The sequence below is a fragment of the Myotis myotis genome, unplaced genomic scaffold, assembly GCF_014108235.1.
Source record: "Myotis myotis isolate mMyoMyo1 unplaced genomic scaffold, mMyoMyo1.p scaffold_m19_p_5, whole genome shotgun sequence".
NCBI lineage: Eukaryota > Metazoa > Chordata > Mammalia > Chiroptera > Vespertilionidae > Myotis > Myotis myotis.
Window position 1 is genome coordinate 39,942,667 of NW_023416357.1, and position 23,537 is coordinate 39,966,203.

At 36.7% G+C, this 23,537-nt stretch overlaps 1 protein-coding gene across 12 annotated transcripts in view; it reads right to left on the bottom strand.

Moving 5' to 3' along the window:
- Positions 1-23,537, bottom strand: part of GFM2 (GTP dependent ribosome recycling factor mitochondrial 2) — a 61,223-nt gene that overhangs the window by 22,657 nt on the left and 15,029 nt on the right. For all 12 annotated transcript variants that reach the window (XM_036310914.1, XM_036310913.1, XM_036310915.1 and 9 more), the window contains 10 exons: positions 21,910-21,998; positions 20,339-20,399; positions 19,901-20,080; positions 16,920-17,000; positions 13,346-13,494; positions 11,913-12,053; positions 11,730-11,829; positions 10,166-10,355; positions 7,262-7,338; positions 4,073-4,211 (listed from right to left, as the gene is read on the bottom strand). In XM_036310914.1, the coding sequence (XP_036166807.1) occupies positions 4,073-4,211; positions 7,262-7,338; positions 10,166-10,355; positions 11,730-11,829; positions 11,913-12,053; positions 13,346-13,494; positions 16,920-17,000; positions 19,901-20,080; positions 20,339-20,399; positions 21,910-21,998 (1,207 nt within the window). The remainder of the gene's footprint in view (positions 1-4,072; positions 4,212-7,261; positions 7,339-10,165; positions 10,356-11,729; positions 11,830-11,912; positions 12,054-13,345; positions 13,495-16,919; positions 17,001-19,900; positions 20,081-20,338; positions 20,400-21,909; positions 21,999-23,537) is intronic.

Genomic DNA, 23,537 nt, shown 5'->3' on the forward strand with positions numbered 1-23,537 from the left:
TTTCAGAGATACTAAAAATATTATCTCTCATTAGCTAACAACCAATAGCTGTCACTAATCTGCAGTATTTTATTAAACAAAACTGATATATTTATATGACTATGTAATGCAGTGATTCATGGTCCAAATTCAAAACAAGTAATTATAGTATACAATTCCTCTTCTTAATTCCTTTTTTTTAAAAAATTCTCACCCAAGGGTATTTTTCCATTTATTTTTAGAGAGAGTGGAAGAGAAAGAAATATTAATCTGAGAGAAGCACATGATTGATTGCCTCCTGCGTGAGCCCTGAACAGGGCCCCGGGCCAGGAAGAAGCCTGCAACCGAAGTACAGGCTCTTGACTGGAACCGAACCTGGGAACCTTTGGTCCGCAGGCCAATGCTCTATCCACTGAGCCAAATTGGCTAGGGCCATAATTCCTTTCTAAGCTAACTTTTATATTGTGAATTATTTTATACTTACAGATATGTGCATAAGCTAAAAATAAAATGAACATTCAAAAAACCTATAATTACTAAAGAGAACATTACCAGTAACCTAGAAACCTTCTGAAGCAACCACTATCATGACATCATATTTAATCATTACTATGATTTTTTTAGAGTTTATTTCTGCTTCATTCTGAACTTGTTTGTTATGTATACTGCAACTTGCTTTTTTTTGGCTTCACATTAGTGGGTCATACAGGCTGATATGTGTTGATAGAGCCCATTATTTTTTATTGATATATAATATTTCATTGTCTGATCATGGTACCATTTATTTATCTATTCTTCTGTCCACAAATAGTTGGGCTATTTTTTCACTTACCTTTTTTTTTAAAAAATATTATTATAGCGCTATTGTGAAGATTTTTATGTCTTTCCATGCACATGTATAAGCATTTCTCTAGGGTACATACCTAGGAGTAGAACTGCTGAATAGTATGGTATGAACAGGGTCAACTCACAAGAAGGTTGCCAAATTGTTTGCGTGGTGGTTATACAATTTAGACTCCCATAGGAATTTCCAAAGCACAACATCTCACCACTTTGCATTGTCAGATTTTAATTCCTCCCAATTTTGTTGATATAAAATGGTGTCTCATATTCTTGCATGATCCTAATCATTACTGAGATTGAGAATCTTTTATTTAATATGTTCATGGGCCTTTTGGGTATCATCTTTTGTGAAATATCTGTGCAATATTTTTTGCTCACTTTTCTACTTTGTTGTCAGGTTTTTCTGATCTTTAGAAATTCTTTATACATTTTGGAAACTAATCTTTTATTAATTTATATGACGCAAATATCTTCCCTTAGCTTTTGGTATATCTTTTTGCTTTATCATCTATTCTAATAAACAAATTATTAATTTTAATAACATCAAATTTAGTAAACTTTACTTCAACATTTCAATGTTTGGTATTATGTAAGTCCAACCCTATCTTGGTTAGTAAAGTTATTCCCCTATATTTTCTTCCCAAAATTTGAAGGTTTGCCTATAATAAAGTTTATGGCTTTTAATTTTATTTTGGTATATATTAGCACTTATTTCCTTTATATTTTGTGCTCTGAGGGATATTTTGCAGCTCTTCTTTCATATTTAGGTTTTTACACTCATTTGGAATTGACTTTTGTGAATGGTATTAAGTAGGAATCAAGTCTTTTTCCATATGGATAATTATCCCAGGACATTACTGAATAGTCAGTCCATCCTTTCCCATTGAGCTGCAATATTACTCTGACATAAACCCAATTCCCACATTATGTATGAGTCTGTTTCTAGGCTTTCTGGATTTGTTCTACTGGTCGATTTATAGCTTGATTAGTATCATGAACTATTGGCTTTATAATAAGTATTAATGTCGGATATATTTCTTTGGGTAGAATTGATAGCATCATGGTATTTAGTCTCCTTGTCTATGAACAGTATGATTTTCCATTTTCTGGATGTACACAATGCCCAACTGCCCTTCATTATCAATAGTAATTTGATCATCAGTCAAGGTGTGGTCCGATTGTGCAGCATCCAGTTACTTTTTTTTTAACCTTGTAACTAATAAGCAATCTGTGGGTATTTTAAAACCATGCAAATATGCTACTCAACCATGTACCCAACATTAAGCATTCACAATAGTCGCAAAATGACTATTTTCCTGCCTCCTTGACAACTAACAGCACTTGGCATTCCAGTATAAGGAAGAACCCTCTCTTCTTCCCCACGTATTTATGACTAGAGATTCCTGAATTCCTACTTTTCCTCAGTGGTCTATAATTACTGTATTTAATTATTCTGGTATTCAAATTAACCCAGATTTGGCCAATGGAGCCTCTACACGTTGGTTCCTGTGTCCTTATGACATGCCCTCATAATTTTTTGAGCATTTCCTTTCCTTCTTACACAAGATGATGTTCCATTGCCTGTTTATTTTTTATAATGTCTTGTTCCTTATCAATACTTTCCTTTCACTTTTATTTCTTCAAAAAACAATATACTTATTTTATATTCTGCATCTGATAATTCCAATTTTAGAGGCCTTTGCTGGTCTGACGAATGTTTGTTGCTTCAATTGCCTTTTTGCTCATTGTGCCTTTTCTCATGATTTTATGATTTTAAAACTGTGACTTCATATTTGTTTTTCTGTGGAATTTTCTTTGAGGCCTGGGCTGAAGATACATTTATGTAGAGAAGTCCTTTGTTTGTTGTCACCAGGTTCCTGGGAATATTGCCAACCCATGAGAGCACTATACACTAAATTCTTCTTGGTTTGGAGGTTTTCAGGTCATTTTGATTCTATAAATTTAGGCTGAAAGCCCCATCAGAAGCCTATGGTTACACATTCTTAGAAATTCTGTCCCTTGCCTCCAGAGCCAGTTAGACAAGTTTTCTTTTATGAAGGAGATTTTCCTTGTTAATTATTTCCATGAGGACGTGGCCCTCATATCTAGTGGCGTTGGTGCTAACTTATTTTCCAAGGTTCCTGCTTCAGTTTCCTTTCAACCTTGGAAATTTCCACTAAGTTCTAACCAGCTCAGACATTAATTTTAAAGGTGTTATTTATATTTCCCAGCATTTTTAGTTTTTCCAGGTATTAAGTTCAGAAACAGAAATACATGTGTCATTTGCTCCTTTATTCTATTCATTTAGTTTTTAAAGTTTTTGTGAAAAGTAATCATTTGCTCTTTTTAGAAATCACTGAGTGGCTAAAAGCACCTGGTATATTAAACATCTTTTCTGTATATATTTTTTAACAAACATGTCCATGTTTTCTCCTAGGAAGAACAGCAATAATGTCACGTTCTTTTGCTTAAGGGAAACCAAATTAAAACTATGAATCATGAATTCTTTCATTCTGGGACAGAAATATAAAAACTGCATTTTCGCCCTAACCGGTTCGGCTCAGTGGATAGAGCGTCAGCCTGTGGACTCAAGGGTCCCAGGTTTGATTCCGGACAAGGGCATGTACCTTGGTTGCGGACACATCCCCAGTAGGGAGTGTGCAGGAGGCAGCTGATCGATGTTTCTCTCTCATCGATGTTTCTAACTTTCTATCCCTCTCCCTTCCTCTCTGTAAAAAATCAATAAAATATATTTTTTTAAAAAAACCCTGCATTTTCATCAGTATAGGATTACCATATTTATTAAATAGTGAAAATTATTTTCCACTCACTTTATAGAGTAAAAATAACACATCAACTTCACTCTTCTATTTCCTCCTTTTTTAAGCTATGTGCTTCAGTTCTGGGTTTTGGGTGTGTGGTTACCATTAGGTTTATGCAAAAGAAAGCTTCATCTATACAGTAGTCCCTTTCCTTTGGAATGCATCTGATCCAACTACTCATTTTGGAAGTGAGGACTAGGATAAGCCACCAACTTCCATGGCTCATTCTATTCCATGACACTGAAAATCACATCTGCTTGATGAGTCACTTATCCAGTAGATGTAGTGAGTGATAATGGAATAGGGCTGTTTAAAAAAACCTGTCATACTAGTGACTGTGAATCCTGCTTACAACTAAACAAGAGATTCAGAAGACAGATCCTGGAGAGAAAGAGATAAACAAAAACAGAAGATGTTTTATTTTTTACCTGTAGCACGAACTGAATTTAGGATGGTCTCTCGGTATGCCACCTGAAGAGGTCCTAGATAGGTTTCCAGTCCATATTCCCTCTTGATTCGGTCATGAATAATATCAATATGTAACTCCCCCATTCCACATAAGACAGTCTTGTTTTAAAAAAAGAAAAACAAACATCAAGAAAAAATGTTTACCACAAAATACTATATAAAGGTATATCAGTCTAAGTTATTTTTTCATTAATTACAAACTGAGTTTCTTCTGCAATTTTTTTTTTTTTGCTCCTACATCAAAACACTGTTTTTAACTTTTCTGATTAGAACTATTAATTAAAAGTGAATTACTAGGCCATTCTCTTCCATTATATTACCATTCCATGACACTTATCAGCTGAGCAAGTGGCATCTAGCGAGGCCTACATTTCTCAACCATAGAGCTAAGCTCTGGCCCAGGGGTCCTCAAACTTTTTAAACAGGGGGCCAGTTCGCTGTCCCTCAGACCGTTGGAGGGCCGGACTGTAGTTTGAAAAAAAACTATGAACAAATTCCTATGCACACTGCACATATCTTGTTTTGAAGTGAAAAACCAAAACGGGAACAAATACAGTATCTGTATTTGCATGTGGCCCGCGGGCCGTAGTTTGAGGACCCCTGCTCTGGCCAATGGGATCTGAGTGTAACTGATGTTGGCAACTTCTGGGCTGTGCTTTTAAGGAAAGAAAAAATTCTCTTAAGAAAAAGGTAGGAAACTGTCTTGAATGTGGATGAGGGCAACATCTTATAAAATGGGGAAATACCCTTTCTCCCAAACATCCCCAACCATCCCGGCCATCTTACAGCTTATTGGGCAGTCCAAACTTCCAGACTAGTTTCGGCCTTTATGTGACAGAAATTGACTTTTATTTTCTATGAACCAATGTTATTTTGAGCCCTTGCTAGAACAGCCAAATTTGTATCAAAAGCAATCAAGACATGCATTTTTTTTTTTTTTTTTAGCAACAATGGCTATTCCTAAAGAAGGTTGCAAGAAGCCCATATTTGCTCCATTTTATTCATTTGCCATCTCTGTAGTGAAGAATTTACCCAAAGAGAGATCTGGCCGTTGCCCTCAGTGACTGAGAGATTATCTCTAGGTCAAGATACTACCTGATAGAAATATCTTTTCCTGTTAGGGGGCTCTGTCTACCAGCTAGTCAAACTGTGATTTACAGACAGTCCTCGGGTTACGTCAGACTCGACGTACATCGTTTCATGGTTACGTCGCCATCTCCCACTTATTTATTAAAAAAAAAAAAGTTCCTCATCTCGACATATGTACATATGTGCTTTATGTTTTTTATTATTTATTTACCATATGTAAAGGTCAGGAATTGTCTTTCTTTTAATTTTTTTTTTACTGTTTCACTTCATTACTGCTGTGTATGTGCTCCATGTGAGTGACGTAGGTGCTTATGTAGGTGGGTTCCGACTTACGGCGAAAATCGCATTACGTCAAGCCGTAGGAACGGATCTCCGAAGTAACCTGAGGACCTACTGTATAATGCAGGTTTTGTAATAGCCTATCAGTTTCAACCTGGAGAGTAAAGGTACCAACCCAAACCTACAGGAGGTGCTGTAGACTAAAGGTCAACACACAGGTAGTATGTGATTGAGCCAATCAGAAAGAATACATGCATCCCTATGTTCACAGCAACACAATTTACAATAGCTAAGATTTGGAAACAGCCCATCAGCAGACGAGTGGATTAAAAAACTGTGGTACATCCACAAAATAGAATATTAAAAAAGAAAGAACTCTTACTATTTGCAACATTATGGATGGACCTGAAGAACATTATGCTAGGTGAAATAAGCCAGTCAGAGAAAGCTAAGTATCACATGACCTCACTCATATGTGGAATCTAATGAACAACATAAACTGATGAAAAAAAATAGATCCAGAGACATAGAATCATCGAACAGACTATCAAACTTCAGAGGGAAGGCAGGGGAGGGTAGGTGGATGGGAAGAGATCAACCAGTGAACTTGTATGCATATATACATAACCCATGGACACAGACAATAAATAGAGTGAAGGCCTAGGGTAGGGGGTGGGGGAAGGCTGGGACAGGTCAATGGGGGGAAAAGGGGACTTTCAACAATAAAGACTTTAAATGAATGAATGAATGAATGAATGAATGAATGAATAAATAAATAAATAATAAAAGCTAATAGCTAATGTAAGAGAAGAAAAGAAAAAAAAAGAACTGTCCCAGACTTTGCATCTCTTCCTTTAGTTGATTCTAATTTGTATCCTTTTGCTGTAATAAAACTACAATGGTAAGGAACAACAACAAAAACGACAGTATGTGATTATTATACTTTAATGTAAAGTTAAAGAGGTAAATTATTTGGAAAAAAGCAAGTTGTAGAATAATACAAATAGAATGACTTGTTATATATATATGTACATATATATTTAGAAAAAATATACTGTGCTTTATAAAACAGAACCAAAGGATGTTTAAAAAAGTGTGAAAGGCTATACAGGTATTCATCAAGTTTTTAATGGTTACCTGTGCAGAACAGGATTGAGAGACAGGAAAACTTTAATTCTTTAACCTGTATACTTGTGTGTCATTTGATATTTTTAAAATATATGTATCGGCATTTTTTATCTTTTTAAGCAACTTTTTCTAAAATCTTATGTAAACTTTACCTTGCCCACCTAAAAAGATACGGAATAAACATCTGTTCTTCTCCAGATACAGCCCAATTCTGTACCTACTTTAGAACTCTATTTCCTCCCACATTGCTGGGTTGAAATATATCACTTCTCACCCATCTGTGTCATTATCATTAAGAGACCCTTTGTACCCTCCCTTTACTTTGCTGCTTCTATAAGCCTTAGTATATGAGATTCAAGGCTTTGTCTTGGGGTTGAACCTCATTTGAAAATTTCACAAAAGGCTCTCTTCTGGATGGTCTAAACGTTGCAAAGTAGTTTATACAAGTGAGGTATAATTATTTTAAGGAATTAAGGAGAACTTATCTATTTAGATTGGTAGTCAACATAATAATTACAAGTTTATTATTATGAAAACCAAAAAAGAAAGTTTCTTTTTCAGGGGCATAGACCTATCAATGTTTCAGATATACTTACTTCAACACGCATGCTACATTACTGACAGATATCGGGATTAAGCAACAATACACCTACCTGTCCAGAGTCAGGATCAAGCCTGACTTTTAAACTGGGATCTTCACGTTGAAGGCATTTCAATGCATGATCCAAATCTGGTGGATAAAAACAACATGGTTGTCTTTATGTTTCATTTTCTAGATAATGAAATATCTAGTGAGGAAACATTATAGTGAGGAAAACATATGAACAAGCAAACAAATTTTGAAAAAAGAAAATTTCCAACAGCCATACATGCTTTGTAGAGAGTAAAATAAGGTGGTAAGATAGAGATGGGAGGTTACTTGAGATTGGGTGATCTGGGAAGGCCTCTCCAGGATGATTTGGGTAAAGACATATAAAAAAAAAAGCAACCTTATTAAAAAATGGTGAAAAAGAATCCCAGACAGAGGAAATGGCTGTGCAAGGAATAACTGGCTTTTGGAAAAACAACAAGGAGGCCAGTGTGTAGTGTGACACTGGTGAGCAGCTGGAGGCCATGGTGAAGAGTTTGGATTTGCAATAAGAAGCCAGCCACTGAAGGGTGTAAGTGGACAGTAGCATCATCTGATTATACTCTGCAAAGATCAATCAAAGAGCTGACAAAAAAAGCAAAATACCTTCAGAAAAATAGGCAATAATGAGAATCAGATAAAAGGAAGCTAAATTAGATAATGAATAAAGACATGGTAATGTAATCACTCTATGATAATCACAGCCAAAGAGATGAAATAAGAACGTATTATTTTCATTAAATACACGATCAAAAGTGATACTTTAGTTCGGGCGCCATATGCTGGGGTCGAGCCCCAGCAGGTCCAGGGGTCCCCAAAGGTGTGGATGGAATTAGTGAAGAAGGAATGACACGGAGAGGGCGTTCAGATGATCATCATAGCGAGGTTCTCTAGCTAAGTTCTGGTTAGGATCTCCAGAGAGGTTCTTCTTAGGATCACCAGGTTCTAGTCTGGATCTCCAGCAAAGTTCTGCTTAGGATCTCCAGCCAGGTTCTGTGTCCATGTTCTCTTGCTAGGTTCTCCAGGTTCTCCAGCCAGGTTCTCCAGCCAAGTTCAGTCACCAGGTTCTAGTCAGGTTCTCTTGCCAATTTCTGTAGTCAGGTTCAGTCCAGGATCTTTTGCCTGTTCTCTCCAGCGAAGTTCTTCTGTCTCTAGAGAACGTTCTGTGTAGGTTCTGTGCCTAGGTTCTGTCTCTCTTGGTTCTGTATTCTAAGTTCTGTGTTCTAAGTTCTCTGTTCTTACATCTGTATTTATACCAGTTGATTCCAATCCTATCAATCTCTATTACAAAGGTTAGGGCGTTTCTTATCTCCACTCCAGGGAGTAAAGATTATGTAGCTTAAGCATGATTGTTCATAGTTAAAGTGATTAGTTACCTGCCTGGCACTTAGTTAAGAGGTTTTATTCCCTCCCTAACTTCAGGGGAAAATCCCTACCTGGTGAAACAACCTTTCTCAGAGACCTTGGTTAAAACACATAGTGCCAAGAAGGTGAGCAAACATATTAAGAACAGTATGCCATATATGCCAGGTCCCTTGAAACAGCAAGGATGGACCGGCTCCCGGCACTTTAATACAATCATTAAATGATGCATATATCCTACCTCTTTATAAAAGATGTTAGAAGTTCTACAAAGTGTAGCTGAAGTGAAGAGCTGAGCAATGGATTCATGAACTACCTTATTCCACACATTTAAACTGTTATTCTGTTTTTATTTTTGTTTGGGTGAAAGATGAGGGTTCAGAACAAAGGAGGAAGATCCAAGAAATGAGGCCAGGCAAGAAAGGTTCCAAGTAACCTCCACTCTATGCTGCTGCCAAGCTAAAAGATTGCGTTTACCAGACTCCTTTGCAACTGGGTAGCCATATATCTAAGTGATGGCCAATGACGTATAAATCTTAAAAGGGCCCTAGCCAGTTTGGCACAATAGATAGAGCATCGGTCTGTGGACTGAAGCTTCAGGTCCCGGTTCGATGCGGGTCAAGGACACATGCCCGGGTTGCGGGCTCGATCCCCAGTAGGGAGCACACAGGAGGCAGCTCATCCATGATTCTCTTATCATGGATGTTTCTTCCTCTCTGTGTGAAATCAATAAAATTATACTTTAAAAAAAAAGAAAGAAATCTTAAAAGAGAAAGGGGCACATCTTCTTCCTCCCTATTCCTCCTTTCTGCTGCCGGGAACTCCATGATGCCCAAGGCTCCAGCAGCCATCCTGAGATGACTAAGGACAGGAGTGATGCACTCAGAAGCCAAGACAAAAGACTGGAGGCTGGGTGCCCACTGTGGACTCTAAGCCTGAGGCAACCAACTCAAGGCATATTTCACTACAGAGAGAAACAAACTTTTGTCATTAAAGCAACTGTTATTTGGGGATTTTCTGCTATATTCAACCAAATCTAATTGAAAGTGACATAACTGGAATAATGAGCTAGATATATCATACCAAAGAGTTTAGGTTTCTGCTTTAAGTAATGAAAAGCCACTGAAGAATTCTGAGCAAATATGCTAAAAAACAAAGTATATAACGATCAGAAAGGTCAACTGACATTAACAAAGTTATAAATATCTTCACTGACTTTCAAAGGTTGATCAAGAAAAAGTAGCAATTTTATAAATGGAGTTGAGAAACTGAGCCAGTTATGAATTGGCTACTAACTAATTTAATACACTGGAAGGGCAGTCCTGAGGTCATAGAGTCCCATAGGTAGCACTATAAGAACAAGACTAAGGACTAAGAATATGATATGAAAAAAATGGCCAAGATATAAGAAAAGAAAAAATAGAAGGAGTTTGTAAAAATCAAAACATCTTAAATAAAAAGCTAGGCCAATCACAAGAAATACTTACCAATGAATGCTGATAAAATTAAACTATTTTATCTAAATTACCAGGGCATTCATTAATTAATACACCAACACTATTTGTACCTGGCTGCTTAGCTACCGAAGGGGGTTCTATGGTACAGAAGAAAACAGGTTCTGGAATCTCCACCCCAGCCAATAAAAGTCTCTCTGTTTCACTGTTGTGTCTCTGCTTCTTTTCTCCCTCCCTTTCAGCTCGACGAGTTGCAGCTAGTGCGCTGGACTTGGATGAGACAATGGTATCTCCAGTGGCCGTCTGCAAACAAAGAAGATGCCTTGGAATAAAACAGGCTGTAAGCAAGCACTCAGCTTCCACCAAGATTCACGAAATAAGAAAAAATTTAATGTGGCACTTTATTTTCATCAGTACTTAAAAGAGAGACAAATTCCTAAAACTCATTATAACTTTGCACAGGTAAATCTAATTTAACCTGTATAAGAATTCTATCCAAAACACTGCTGTAAAAAGTCTAACAATAACACAACACACCCACAATATATATCCAAAATTCATTTGACAAAACAAATGTACCTTCCTAAATTTTCAATCATATGTAGACAAGTGAGGTAGAAGTCCATTACTGTGTTTTACCACCAGTAAAAATGTTTCTATTTTACAAAATCCTTTAGTTAATTCTTTATTAACTAAAGTATGCAATTAAACAGAGTACCCTTGACCATGCAAAAGTGACAGTAGCTTCCTTATAGACTTCAGTTCTTTTTTTAAACTATAATTTTACTTTTAAACTTACCTATTTGGGAGTTCTGTGCCGGTTTTTGTCTCTGTAAAGATATTCCTACTGAACACTAGCCCAGATTTCTGTAACTCTCTCAAATACATACAAGTTCTGCCTTCAGATAGACAGAGAAGCCACTGTGATGCTAGAAGTCCAATTTCCGGACCATGGGAATTTTCTGTAAAGGATTTTACATCTTGCAATTTCATAAAGAGTTTAAAATGTTAAAAGTAGCAATGTTTATCCTAAGTGCCAAATATACCAAAGTTTCATGAGTAACTGCACTTGATTTAATACATATAAAAGTGAAATGTCCTTAGTTTTAACCCATATAGACAGCATATATAGACAGCATCACATATTTTCATCCTATAAAAGTCATGGAGTGCCTAAATTCACTGGTCTAAGGACTAAGAACAGAGAAAAAGACAAAAATCCTTGCCCTCATGGAGACTTCATTGTCAAAATATCCTAAGTTAATACCTCACCAGTTATAAGGTTAGATGAAATTGTGTGCAGTGATCAAAATAAGAAAAAAATCCAATAGCAATAACAATGTTTTATATAATCTTAAAATATATGTATGCATACATGGATAGTATATTATTTTACTTGGATTTGAACTTTATATGAATACAATCCATACCGTTAATAGTTTTCTACAATTTCCTTTCTTTCTATTAAATGTATAAGAGTCAACCATTTAATAACTATGCTACACAATATTTATTATTCCACTACTACTGATGGACATTTAGATTTATGGGGGTTTTGCTATTATAAAATGCCTACTTTCAAAAATCTTTATTGCTGAGAACATTACAGATGTCTGCCCCGCTTCCCCCTATAGTCCCCCTCCACCCAATTCCCAGAGAAAGCATTTCATCACTTACATGTTTAAGTCCAACAGTCAAAGCAATGTTACCAGCAGTCAGTGAAGGGATTTCTACATGTTGGTCAGCAAATGGCAAAAGCAGACGACTTATTCTCTCCCTGTAAAACCATGATTTATATTAGTAGAAGTATTTTTAAAGAAACAAGTACAGTTTTAGAAAATAATCTAAGCTTCTACTTACGTGCAGTTTCCATTAATATTATGGACGGCCAACTGGGGTTTTATCATGCCTGAGTAAATGCGCATGAACACCAGCGGTCCCCGCTGCTTGTCATGGAGAACTTTAAATGCCAGTGCACACAAGTCACCCTTATACCACTGCCTGTAAAAGTTAAGGAGACATTCCAAAAAGCCTTTAAAATACACTTCCAATATATTTATCCAGATCAGATCATAGTCGCTGCACAAACTTAATCTTGCTGTCCTCCAAAGAGCCTTCACATCTTCTAATTTAGCTGCCCAGACTGACTAAACAATGTCAGTTCCCCACTTCCTCCAATGAATTATTAATTCCTCAAAACTAAAAACAATGGGGTCTCTTCCAAATATTACCTCAATTTGCAAATAATTCCATAACCAAGAGTTCCCTCCTCAAAAAAATATTCCGAGGAACATCACAGCACTTTCTCAAAAAACCTGTACAGAGTAAATAGATAAGGACTTTCCAATTGCTGTTTGTACACTCTCCTCCCCCTTTCTCTCCAGTCACATAACCATATAAACATATACTGCAAATCTGAACTTGTTTATAAGCCAACATTCTTACAGAATAATGTCCTTAAGTTGGTGCTCATTGATAAGATTTTGTGTACATTTTTCTTAGGAAAAGCTCTCTATTTTCATTACTTTCAAAGGAGTCCGTGGCTCAAAGTAGGTTAGACATTTCTATTACAGAAATTCTCCAATACGATTCCTCCAGTTTGTAACTTTATTCAATAAATCCTTATATAGAAAGCTTACACTAGGCACTGTTCCATGTACTTTTTAAACATTGACTCATTTGATTCTTGTAACAATCCTCTGAGATAGGCCCTACTCTCTGCATTTCACAGATAAGAGGTTAAGCAACTTGGAAGAGGTGGAATTTAAATCCAGGTAGAACACAGTCCACGCTCACAATCTCTTCGTTGTAATGCCTCTCCAACGGAGAGATATGAAAAGTGGTTAATTTCCTAGTTAAACGTATTAAAGTCCAGTTTCACCTGCCATTTTACACAACACTCAGATTTTAGAGGATTTATTAGTAAGTACAAAGTTGTTAGTGGCAACAGGAGTCAAACAATGATCTTCTTTATAGCCACAAAGTATTTTGAGCTTTTGAAAAATCTTGAAATCTAGAATAGATATAAAATATATTTATCAGACGTTCCCAGTATACTACCTTTTTTTTAAAAACTCAGTTGGCAGGGCCAACATATGTTTACACAGCAATAACTCCACATTCTTAGCTCCACCTGTAAATGCAGCAGGTTACAAGAGATAACAAATGTCCCTTCCAAGTGAAAATTACTATGACACTATTATTATATGATTTACAATGATATTTTTCACCAATGTTATTAAAAAATGGTGATTCGAGGCTATACATTTTAACCTATATACCTGCATACTTACAGAAATTCATAGTTGCGCTCTTCAGGTGAAGGCAAGTACATAGTAATAGCATCTAACAAGGGCTGGACCCCTTTGTTTTTCAGGGCACTTCCACAAAGCACAGGTACTGCTGTCTGAGCAAGTGTTACTCTGTGTATTGCAGTCTGTAGCTAGAAAGCAAAGGTATAAATAAGTATTTTATGTGACCATAAGATGGTCACATATATGCAGTATACTTGTCTCAACCAAAATATCTCAGAATTAGATGTTTTTCCTAACCAACCACATAAAACATACTTCCATCATTCTTTATGGCCTTATTCTTTGTTTTTCTTTATAATATTAATTACTACCTGGTATATTAGATACATATTTATTAGTGTATTGTCCATCTCCCCTTCTATTAAGTGTAAAATTTATAAGAATTATAGTAAGGTTCAATGAAAAAACTGCTAAATCCCAGAAACTAGAAAAGTGCTTAAAACAAAGTAGGTATTTAAAAATATTTATTGAAGTGAAAGGAGAGAGGAGAACCAAGATGGCGGCATAGGTTAACGCCGGAGTTTGCTGCTTTGAACAACTACTTCAAAAGTGAAACCAAAAAACGGAAGGGACATCACCCAGAACCACAGGAATGCTGGCTGAGTGGAAGTCCTACAACTAGGAGGAAAGAGAAACGCATACGGACACTCAGAGGCGGCACAGTGCTGAAGTCAAATTCTGAGGTGCGGAGTGCGCGGAGCGGGCTGGCAGCGGAGGGCGCGGTTGGCGTTTTCAATCGGGAGGGAGTCGCAGAATCTGAGCTCCAGATCCCGGCGAGTCTTTAGGGACCCAGACTCAAACGGGAGAAGCGGGACTGTCTGGCTTCGGTCAGAGCGAGTGCAGCTTTCTCTCTGAGCTTTGCAGCGGGTGCTGGGACTCAGAGAGGCAGAGCCCCTGGGGACAGGACTGAGAGCCGCCATAACTGCTCTCTCCGGCCCACCCTGTTGATCCTGTGCGACCCGCCCCGCCCAAGCCCTGCACACAGGCATTTGCCGGATAGCCTCAGGCAAAGGCTAGATTAGCACCTCCCTAGAGGACAGAAGTTCTCTCACTGCAGACACAGCTGATTCTCATAGCCACTTGGCCTGGAGGTCAAACCCTCCCTGGAATTAGCTACAACAATCAAGATTTAACTATAAGACTTCGAACAAAGACCACTAGGGGGTGCACCAAGGAAGCATAACAAAATGCGGAGACAAAGAAACAGGACAAAATTGTCAATGGAAGATATAGAGTTCAGAACCACACTTTTAAGGTCTCTCAAGAACTGTTTAGAAGCCGCCGATAAACTTAATGAGATCTACAAGAAAACTAATGAGACCCTCGATCTTATATTGGGGAACCAACTAGAAATTAAGCATACACGGACTGAAATAACGAATATTATACAGACTCCCGACAGCAGACCAGAGGAGCGCAAGAATCAAGTCAATGATTTGAAATGCGAGGAAGCAAAAAACACCCAACCGGAAAAGCAAAATGAAAAAAGAATCCAAAAATGCGAGGATAGTGTAAGGAGCCTCTGGGACAGCTTCAAGTGTACCAACATCAGAATTATAGGGGTGCCAGAAGATGAGAGAGAGCAAGATATTGAAAACCTATTTGAAGAAATAATGACAGAAAACTTCCCCCACCTGGTGAAAGAAATGGACTTACAGGTCCAAGAAGCACGGAGAACCCCAAACAAAAGGAATCCAAAGAGGACCACACCAAGACACATCATAATTAAAATGCCAAGAGCAAAAGATAAAGAGAGAATCTTAAAAACAGCAAGAGAAAGAAACTCAGTTACCTACAAGGAAATACCCATACGACTGTCAGCTGATTTCTCAACAGAAACTTTGCAGGCCAGAAAGGAGTGGCAAGAAATATTCAAAGTGATGAATACCAAGAACCTACAACCAAGATTACTTTATCCAGCAAAGCTATCATTCAGAATTGAAGGTCAGATAAAGAGCTTCACAGATAAGGAAAAGCTAAAGGAGTTCATCACCACCAAACCAGGATTATATGAAATGCTGAAAGGTATCCTTTAAGAAGAGGAAGAGGAAGAAAAAGGTAAAGATACAAATTATGAACAACAAATATGCATCTATCAACAAGTGAATCTAAGAATCAAGTGAATAAATAATCTGATGAACAGAATGAACTGTTGATTATAATAGAATCAGGGACATAGAAAGGGAATGGACTGACTATTCCTGGGGGGGGAAAGGGGTGTGGGAGATTCGGGAAGAGACTGGACAAAAATCGTGCACCTATGGATGAGGACAGTGGGTGGGGAGTGAGGGCGGAGGGTGGGGCGGGAACTGGGAGGAGGGGAGTTATGGGGGGGAAAAAAAGAGGAACAAATGTAATAATCTGAACAATAAAGATTTAATTAAAAAAAAAGAAAAAAAAATAAAAATATTTATTGAATAGATGAGTTCATATATTTGTGATTTTACCTTGATAATCTAATAAGCTGGTAAGAAATTAAAAATATAAACATGAGTAACAATTTTTTCAAATGAAATAGATCCATATTAAATAAAATCCAAAAGAAAATGAGAAATCAAAGTAGAAAGAAAATTTTGAAAGACCTCAAAAACCAAGAAAAGCTTGGGTGTACCTGCAAGCTACTGATAAGAGAAATGGTGGGTCAATTCTACTTTAGACTGTAAACTCTTTGAAAACAGAAGTCATGTTATGTGACTGTAGGGCAAAATAACACACTTAAGCACTCAAATACTACACAATAAAATATGTCAAAATTATGCCATTTCATTCAAAAGAAAAATATTTTTTTCTACCTCAAGTAATTTCAAATGGCTCAAAATTAATCTATAGATCTTGTGTTTTTCTTTAATTCTTTTTGGGGGAAATAAGTGAATTTGCTGGGCTCATCTTGGATCCCACTATACATATTACCACTTAAAAACACTTTCTTTAGTAACTCTTATGTTTCATCAAGGAAAATAACGAGCAAGTTTGCCAAATTCATGGGGGAAGATTCCTGGCAGGAAAAAGAAACAAACACAAAAAAACAGGAATGCCTTAAAGAAATCTGTCATAATTCAATTATTATCTGTACTTTACTTGCCTAGTCTCTGGTTTAATGTTTTTCAAAACAAAACAAAAGACCTGCAATGAGTTTCCACTAAAAATTAAAAGAGATTCAGAAAAAAATATTCTGATTAAAATGATTATTGTAGATTGAAAAACCAGGAAATTTTAAATAAAAAATTTCAACCTCTGATTTCCCTAAAAATACTTATTAAATGGTTACAATGAAGAGAAAAGGTTGAGAATTAACAATTAACTTCTCCTGAATCAATACAAGTAAAAAAGATTCCACTTCTAATTTTGTAAAATATAACCAAAAATAGTTAATCATGCCATTATTAAGTAGCTGTGTTAGTGGCTTTATCTCCATGATCTTCTAATTTTTGTTTAAGTCAGCATAGTTTCCAATGCTATTCAAAGTTAGAAAAACAAAAACAACACAAACACAGAAAGCGAAGTGCATCCAATTAGTAAAACTTGGTCAAAGTAAATGAAAAATAAAATTTACCTTTTCAGCTGGGAGCAAATCAAAATTTTCACTAAATTCTCCTAAAACCAAGTCAGCAAATTCATCATCCAAATCTGCAACCTATAAAGAAAGGCTTTAGTTCTATGACTTGTATTTGTTGTCCAACTATTAACTTAAGCCAAATACTCTAAATATACATTATCCAAATATTTCAAGACAGTTCCATGGTCTAACTTATCCACGCCAAGGACGTCTTCCTATCTTCTAAAAGAGAGTTTTCTTTCAAAGGAAAGGAAACTGAAAATTGAAGACATGCTATTATGAATTTCCTAAATTCATGGGAAGCCTGAGCCAGATTAAGCATAACATTAAATTGCTATCTACTCAGAGTGTTCAAAAGAAAATGCACAATTTGTAGTCAATGATAACATATACAATGGGTTGCTATTTTTAGCTAAATTTGGGGGTCTTAGTTCATAACAAAGTTTTATTTGAAACTCCTCTAATATTCTGAATGCTCATAAGATCTGAGAAAGTCAAACAAAAAAGACTAATCTTATTATAACTAATCCTGTGCTGAGGAAATATATTTAAGTTGGGATAGTAGACATATTTCAATAATAAAAATGTATTTATCTAATTCATGTCCTTTTCATAATAATTTGCCATTATAAAACAGAATTCAGCTGACAATAAAATAAAACAGTTTCAAAAGATTATAATAGTATAAAGGAATAAAACTTGCAAATTTGAGAAAAGCAGCCTGTTAATAGCCAACTACTGTAAAAATGTACCAAACTACTAGAGCTATCTCATATAAATGGAATCATACAGTATTTGTCCTTCTGTGATTGGCTTATTTCAAATAGCAAGTTTAATGTCCTCAAGGTTCATTAATAATGTATCATGTCAGAATTTCCTTCCATTATAACACTGACTACTACCCTATTGTGTGTATATACCACATTTTATTTATCCATCCATCTGTTGATAAATACCTTCCACCTTTTGGCTGTTATAAATAATGCTGCTATGTACAAGGATGTACAAATATCTCTTTGAAACCTTGCTTTCAATTCTTTCGGATATAAACCCAGAAGTGGAATTGCTAGATCATATGTTAATTCTATTTTCAATTTTCTGAGGAACCACTATACTGTTTTTCACAATGGCGGCACCATTTTCATTCCCACCAGCAATGCCTGGGGTTACAACTTCTCCACATCCTTACAACAGTTATTTTGTTTTTTGATAGAAGCCATCCTAACAGGTGTGATGTGGTGGTACTCTCTAATTCTACACACACGTATGTATTCCTTACAATTAGCTCTTCATTACCTATTGATAGAAAATTTGAGCCTTTAATGTCCTAGAGCATATGCAAGTTTATGTTGGTATCTCAATGAGATTATAAAATCCTCCTTAGGTTTATTCTGATAGCCCTTTTGTATAAAACAAAATAAAACCTCAAAGGAGAACCAATTATGTACCCAATTATTGATTAATAAATGTTAATTCCACTTTTATCCTTTTTATGTGCTCCCCCACCTCCCCCATTAGAGAAGCAGTATGAGCTCCAGCTCTAAACAGACAGATTTGGGTTCAGATCCCAGCTCTGCTATTTATTAGCTATATGACAACTTATTTTACCATTATAAGCCTGTTTCCTCATCTGTAAAATGGGGATAATATACACTGTTCGGAGGGTTAAATAATATATGTAAAGCACTTAAGTTAGATCATAAGTCTTCAATAAATATTATCCATTAATAAAATTAACAATGACCATTATCATGTTCATAATAAAGTTGAAAATTACTATATGATGGAAAAGAATTACTTCAAAAATAACTTCATACAAAAGATGAATGAAAATAATTAATTATAATTTTGACCAGTTTAATTTAGAAGTAAGGAAATCAAAGAGTTCAGACTCAAATGTTCGTCTTTACCATAAAATTCAGGGAGTTTATTTAAGATATGTTTTACTTACTGTTTTTTAAACTAACAATATCATATAAATATTACAAATAATAACATTACTATTTTCTTTTAAATTTTGAGGGTGACATGAGGTCTAAAATTATATATCAACTATAAAATGATGGTTTTAAAATTTTCTAAATAATTTGACATCTGGTCAAGTAAAAGACGGACATACACTTTGACCTGGCAATTCCACTCCTAGGTTTCACTCTAAACAAATTCTTACATATGTGCACAAGGACATACATACAAAAATGTTCACAGCAACACTGTTTGTAACAGCAAAAAAAAAAAAAAGAGGTAACCACCTCAAAGTTTATCCACAGGAAAACAGACAATAAATTATGGTATAATCATATATTGGCACACTACTAAAGACTGAAAACGAGTGAAGTATAATCACACGTAACTACATGGAAGTATCTCCAACACAATGTTGAACAATGTAATAAAATACAAAAAGTATCATTCTATTTATATAGAGTTCAAAACCATGAAAAACTATGTTCTTCTGTTTTATATTTTTTTTGATTTCAGAGAGGAAGGGAGAGGGATAGAGATAAAAGCATCAATGATGAGAGAAAATCATTGATTGGCTGCCTCCTGCACACCCCCTACTTGGGGATGGAGCCCACACCTGGGCATGTGCCCTGACTGGGAATCAAACTGTGACCTCCTGATCATAGTTCAACACTCAACCACTAAACTACACCAGCTGGGTGAAAAACTACGTTCTTTAAGGATATATACATTTGTGGTAAACTATTAAAAAAAGCAAATGAAAGATAAACTCTACAGTCAATACAGTGGTTGGGAAAATAGATAATTAGTGGAAGGGGGAGAGACGAACAGGAAGTGGCACATGGAGATTCAAGAGTATTGCTAATATTCTAATTCTTAAGCCAGGTGGTGTTCATCTCATTATTCTTGTATCTTATATTTTCCAAATGTAATTTTATATTACATTTCACAATAAATTATTTTTTAGAGTTTATAAATATTTATGCAACTTTAAACTCAAAGGATTATTTTACTTGTTCAATTAAGGCATTCCTTGCTTCAGTAGCCTCCTTCAGCAATTTAGGATCACTCTTTTCCAAGAGGGGTTTTCTCTCAAAGTCTTTTCCATCATCTGAATTGGGATTCCAGAGAAGTTTTTCTTTATTTACTACATCCACCACTCCTTTGAAAGTTTTGGCTTCACCAATTGGTAACTATAAATCAGAGTAAAATTAACATTATTAAATGATTACTCAATTAGAATGGCATTGGAGATAAATCTTATCTTTCCCCACTTCCCCCCAAATGTCCATTATTATTACCACAATCTTACCTATTTTTTAAATTTATATTCCAACTTCTTCCAAAAATGATTTGAAGTAGCTTCAGAAATGTGTATGTCACAATAAAACAAACTGATGAGGAAACTGAGGAGTTGTTACTATTGATTAACCAAATATTAATCAACCAACCTGTAAAAGCAAAGGTTTTGCCTTCAACTTCTCTCTGATGCTTTCAACTGCATAATTAAAACTGTAGAAAACAAAATAATTAAACAGTAGTTAAAAATGTTAAAGTTTTAAAAACAAGTTTAAGAATGTTCTCTAAAAGTATAACCCTTTCCATGGCTTTTAATGTTCATCACTTCAGTTTCCATAAGACATTTTGAAAAAAATTTTAATGTCAATTCCAGATAAATAGTAATTGAATATCTACCAGAATCCTGCCACATGGGTATTTAAGGTATTATTTTTGTTAACTTCACCTTAACTAAAATTTGAGGTTAAGGTTACCTGAATTGATCAAGTTCACAGATAATAAATTTCAGTTTGGATTCAAATGCAAGATTTGTTATTACAAGTCAAGGATTCTTCTAATAACTGCATTTGCTATTACACACGGCTACCAGCTTTCTTCCAAAAGCCAGCCTTTCTATACTTTTATCTCAGGTATTCTTAATGTTAGCTGCTATGCTGTTCATTTCTGTGCTAACAGTGGGTTGGCTACCTATGGCACATGTCATCTTTGGCACATGCGCTGACGTATTCTGGTCCCAATGTCTTTGACAACCAGCCTAGTATCCACTCACTTTCCTCCCTGTCATCACAGGTGCTATAAGTCAGGAAAGGCATCTACCTCAAGGACCTCCAAACAGAAAAGGGTCAGAGCTTAAGCCTCACACATTTTGAAGGTTGTACTTTTACTAATCGAGACAAAAGTTCTTTAAACCAACAGCCTTTAGAAATCCTTCAAGAGTTACATAAACAGAGCATACGGTGTGGTTTTAGGAAGAAATAGTTTGTTTTGTTTCTGCCACTCTCACACCACAGACCAGCATCTCCCTGTCAGATTTCCCTAGAATCCCTTATATTCTTGATTGTCTCCCTTTTACAATTTCTCCAAATCCTTCATATATTCTTGATTCTCTGAATTCTGAATTCTGTTCTCAGAATAATGTATCATTTTGGATTACCACCCTGTAAGTCTCCGAGCATTATCACAACATTTCAGCATTCACTCTTTGCACTATATGCAGGTCTTAAACATCTAATTCTCCTCTCCCAGTTCCCTTCAATGGAGAGCATTTTACCCAGTAGGAGCCAAAGAAAATCAGGGGACAAGGAAGAACGCTGTTCTCTGAGGCAACTACAAGAAACAATTTGCCAACCTCTACCTTTAGCAAAGACAGGGAACACCATAACTTTCAGCAGAGTACATACAGGGACTACACCATACAGCTCTAAATAGAACCAATGGAATCAGAAGACATCACTGTCAGGATCCTAGAAAGTACAGTCTCCCTACATTAGAATCAGGATGGTTCATCATCTATGAGCTCTGTATTAATCTCACAGTATTCCTTAACCTAGGAATTAGCGGCTTTCACTTCTTTTTAAGGGGACTGAATAGATTTCATGGAATATTTATACTCTATAAGGAATAGGTATTTCAAAATTTAAGTTACAGTCCATCAGAAGCTCAAATTGAATTCTTACTTTAATAAGCCAAAGAAATACACTTTAAACAAATTTTAAACAAATACCTTGCTCCAGTTTTGTCCATCTTGTTTAAAAAACAGATTCGAGGTATTTTGTGTTTATCAGCTTGCCTCCATACTGTGAGGGTTTGTGCCTAAAGCAAAGAGCACATGTGGGAAAAAATAACTGTTACTACACATGGAAGAAAGAGATCCAAGACTCTATTATAACATGGAAATGGGCCTTATTCTAGCATGGAATTACTGCCACTGCACTTATACTTCGAGACTCCTATCAGGTTAACATAGCTAAGAATGTAAGGAAGTGTGATGAAAAAAAGTAAGCTTCAAACTTAGAATAATGCTTTAGGTGACCTAGGTTACCACACAAAGAGAATTAATGCCTGGAAGTTAACGAGTGAGAGAGAGAGCGCGCAAGAGAGAATGGGAGCTGAACCATGAGAGCAAGTTGTAGATATCATGGCACTTAATTTCCAATACTTTAGCATACATTTCCTAAGGTAAGACATTCTCAGGAGAACCAAGATGGCGGCATAGGTAAACACAGGAAATTTCTGCCTCCCACAACAACTTCAAAAATACAACTAAAAGATAAAACAGACATCGTCCAGAACTACAGGAAGGCTGGCTGAGTGGAAATTCTACAACTAGAAGGAAAGAGAAAAGCACACTGAGACTCAGAGGAGGTGCGGTGCAGAAGTAAAGTGCAGAGGTACGGAGGCGCATGCAGCAAGGGCTGGCAACTGAGGACGCAGCTGTCTTTTTGAATCGGGAGGGAGTCACAAGCTCCCAACTGCTCTGAACTCCAGTTCCGGGAAGTCTCTGGGGACCCAGACTCATACGGGGATAAACTGGACTGTGTGGCAGTGGGCAGAACTCGGAACTCGAGGGCGGCTTTCTCTCAAAGGTGCTTGCAGCGATTACCGGGATGCTGAGACGCGGGATCAGCCATAGCTGCTTGCTCCGCCCTGTTGATTCCTTGAGATCCTGCCCCACTCAGGCTGCGGCAGAGGCTTTTGCATATGAATGCCCTGGCCCTTTGCAATCTGAAAATTACCTAACAAACTGCAGCTGGGCCAGACAGACCCAGAACTTCCAATAGAAGGCCCAAGGTCCCACAGCAGCTTGCATTGCTTCACAGTTGGGCCTCATCTGGGCACCTCCAAACCCCAAACAAGGAAGGGGAATCTGCAGATCTCTTTGTAGCTCCTTCTAGGTAACCTCAGGCAGAGATTAAATTAGCACCTCCTTAGATCCAAGAGCTAGTGTACCCAGTGGTCAGAGGGGGACCATCCAGACTACAACTCCTCAGATCCATAAGGGACACACTCAGGGGGCAGACTCAAGTGAGCACCAAAGCCCCACTGAAGCAAGTTTTGCCCCAGAAGGGTGTCTTTAGCACAGAAGTTCTCCCACTGTAGACACAGCTGATTCTCACAGCCAATTGGCCTGGAGGTCAATTCCTCCCAGTGATACCTACAACAATCAAGGCTTATCTACAACCAGACTGTGCACAAAGCCCACAAAGGGGTGCACCAAGAGTGTCCACCTCAGGTAATTGGGGAGGCTGAGCCACTGGGCCCTATAGGACACCTAGGACACAAAGCCACTCTACCAACACAGAGAAGCATAAAAAATGCAGAGACAAAGAAACAGGTCACAAATGACAGAAA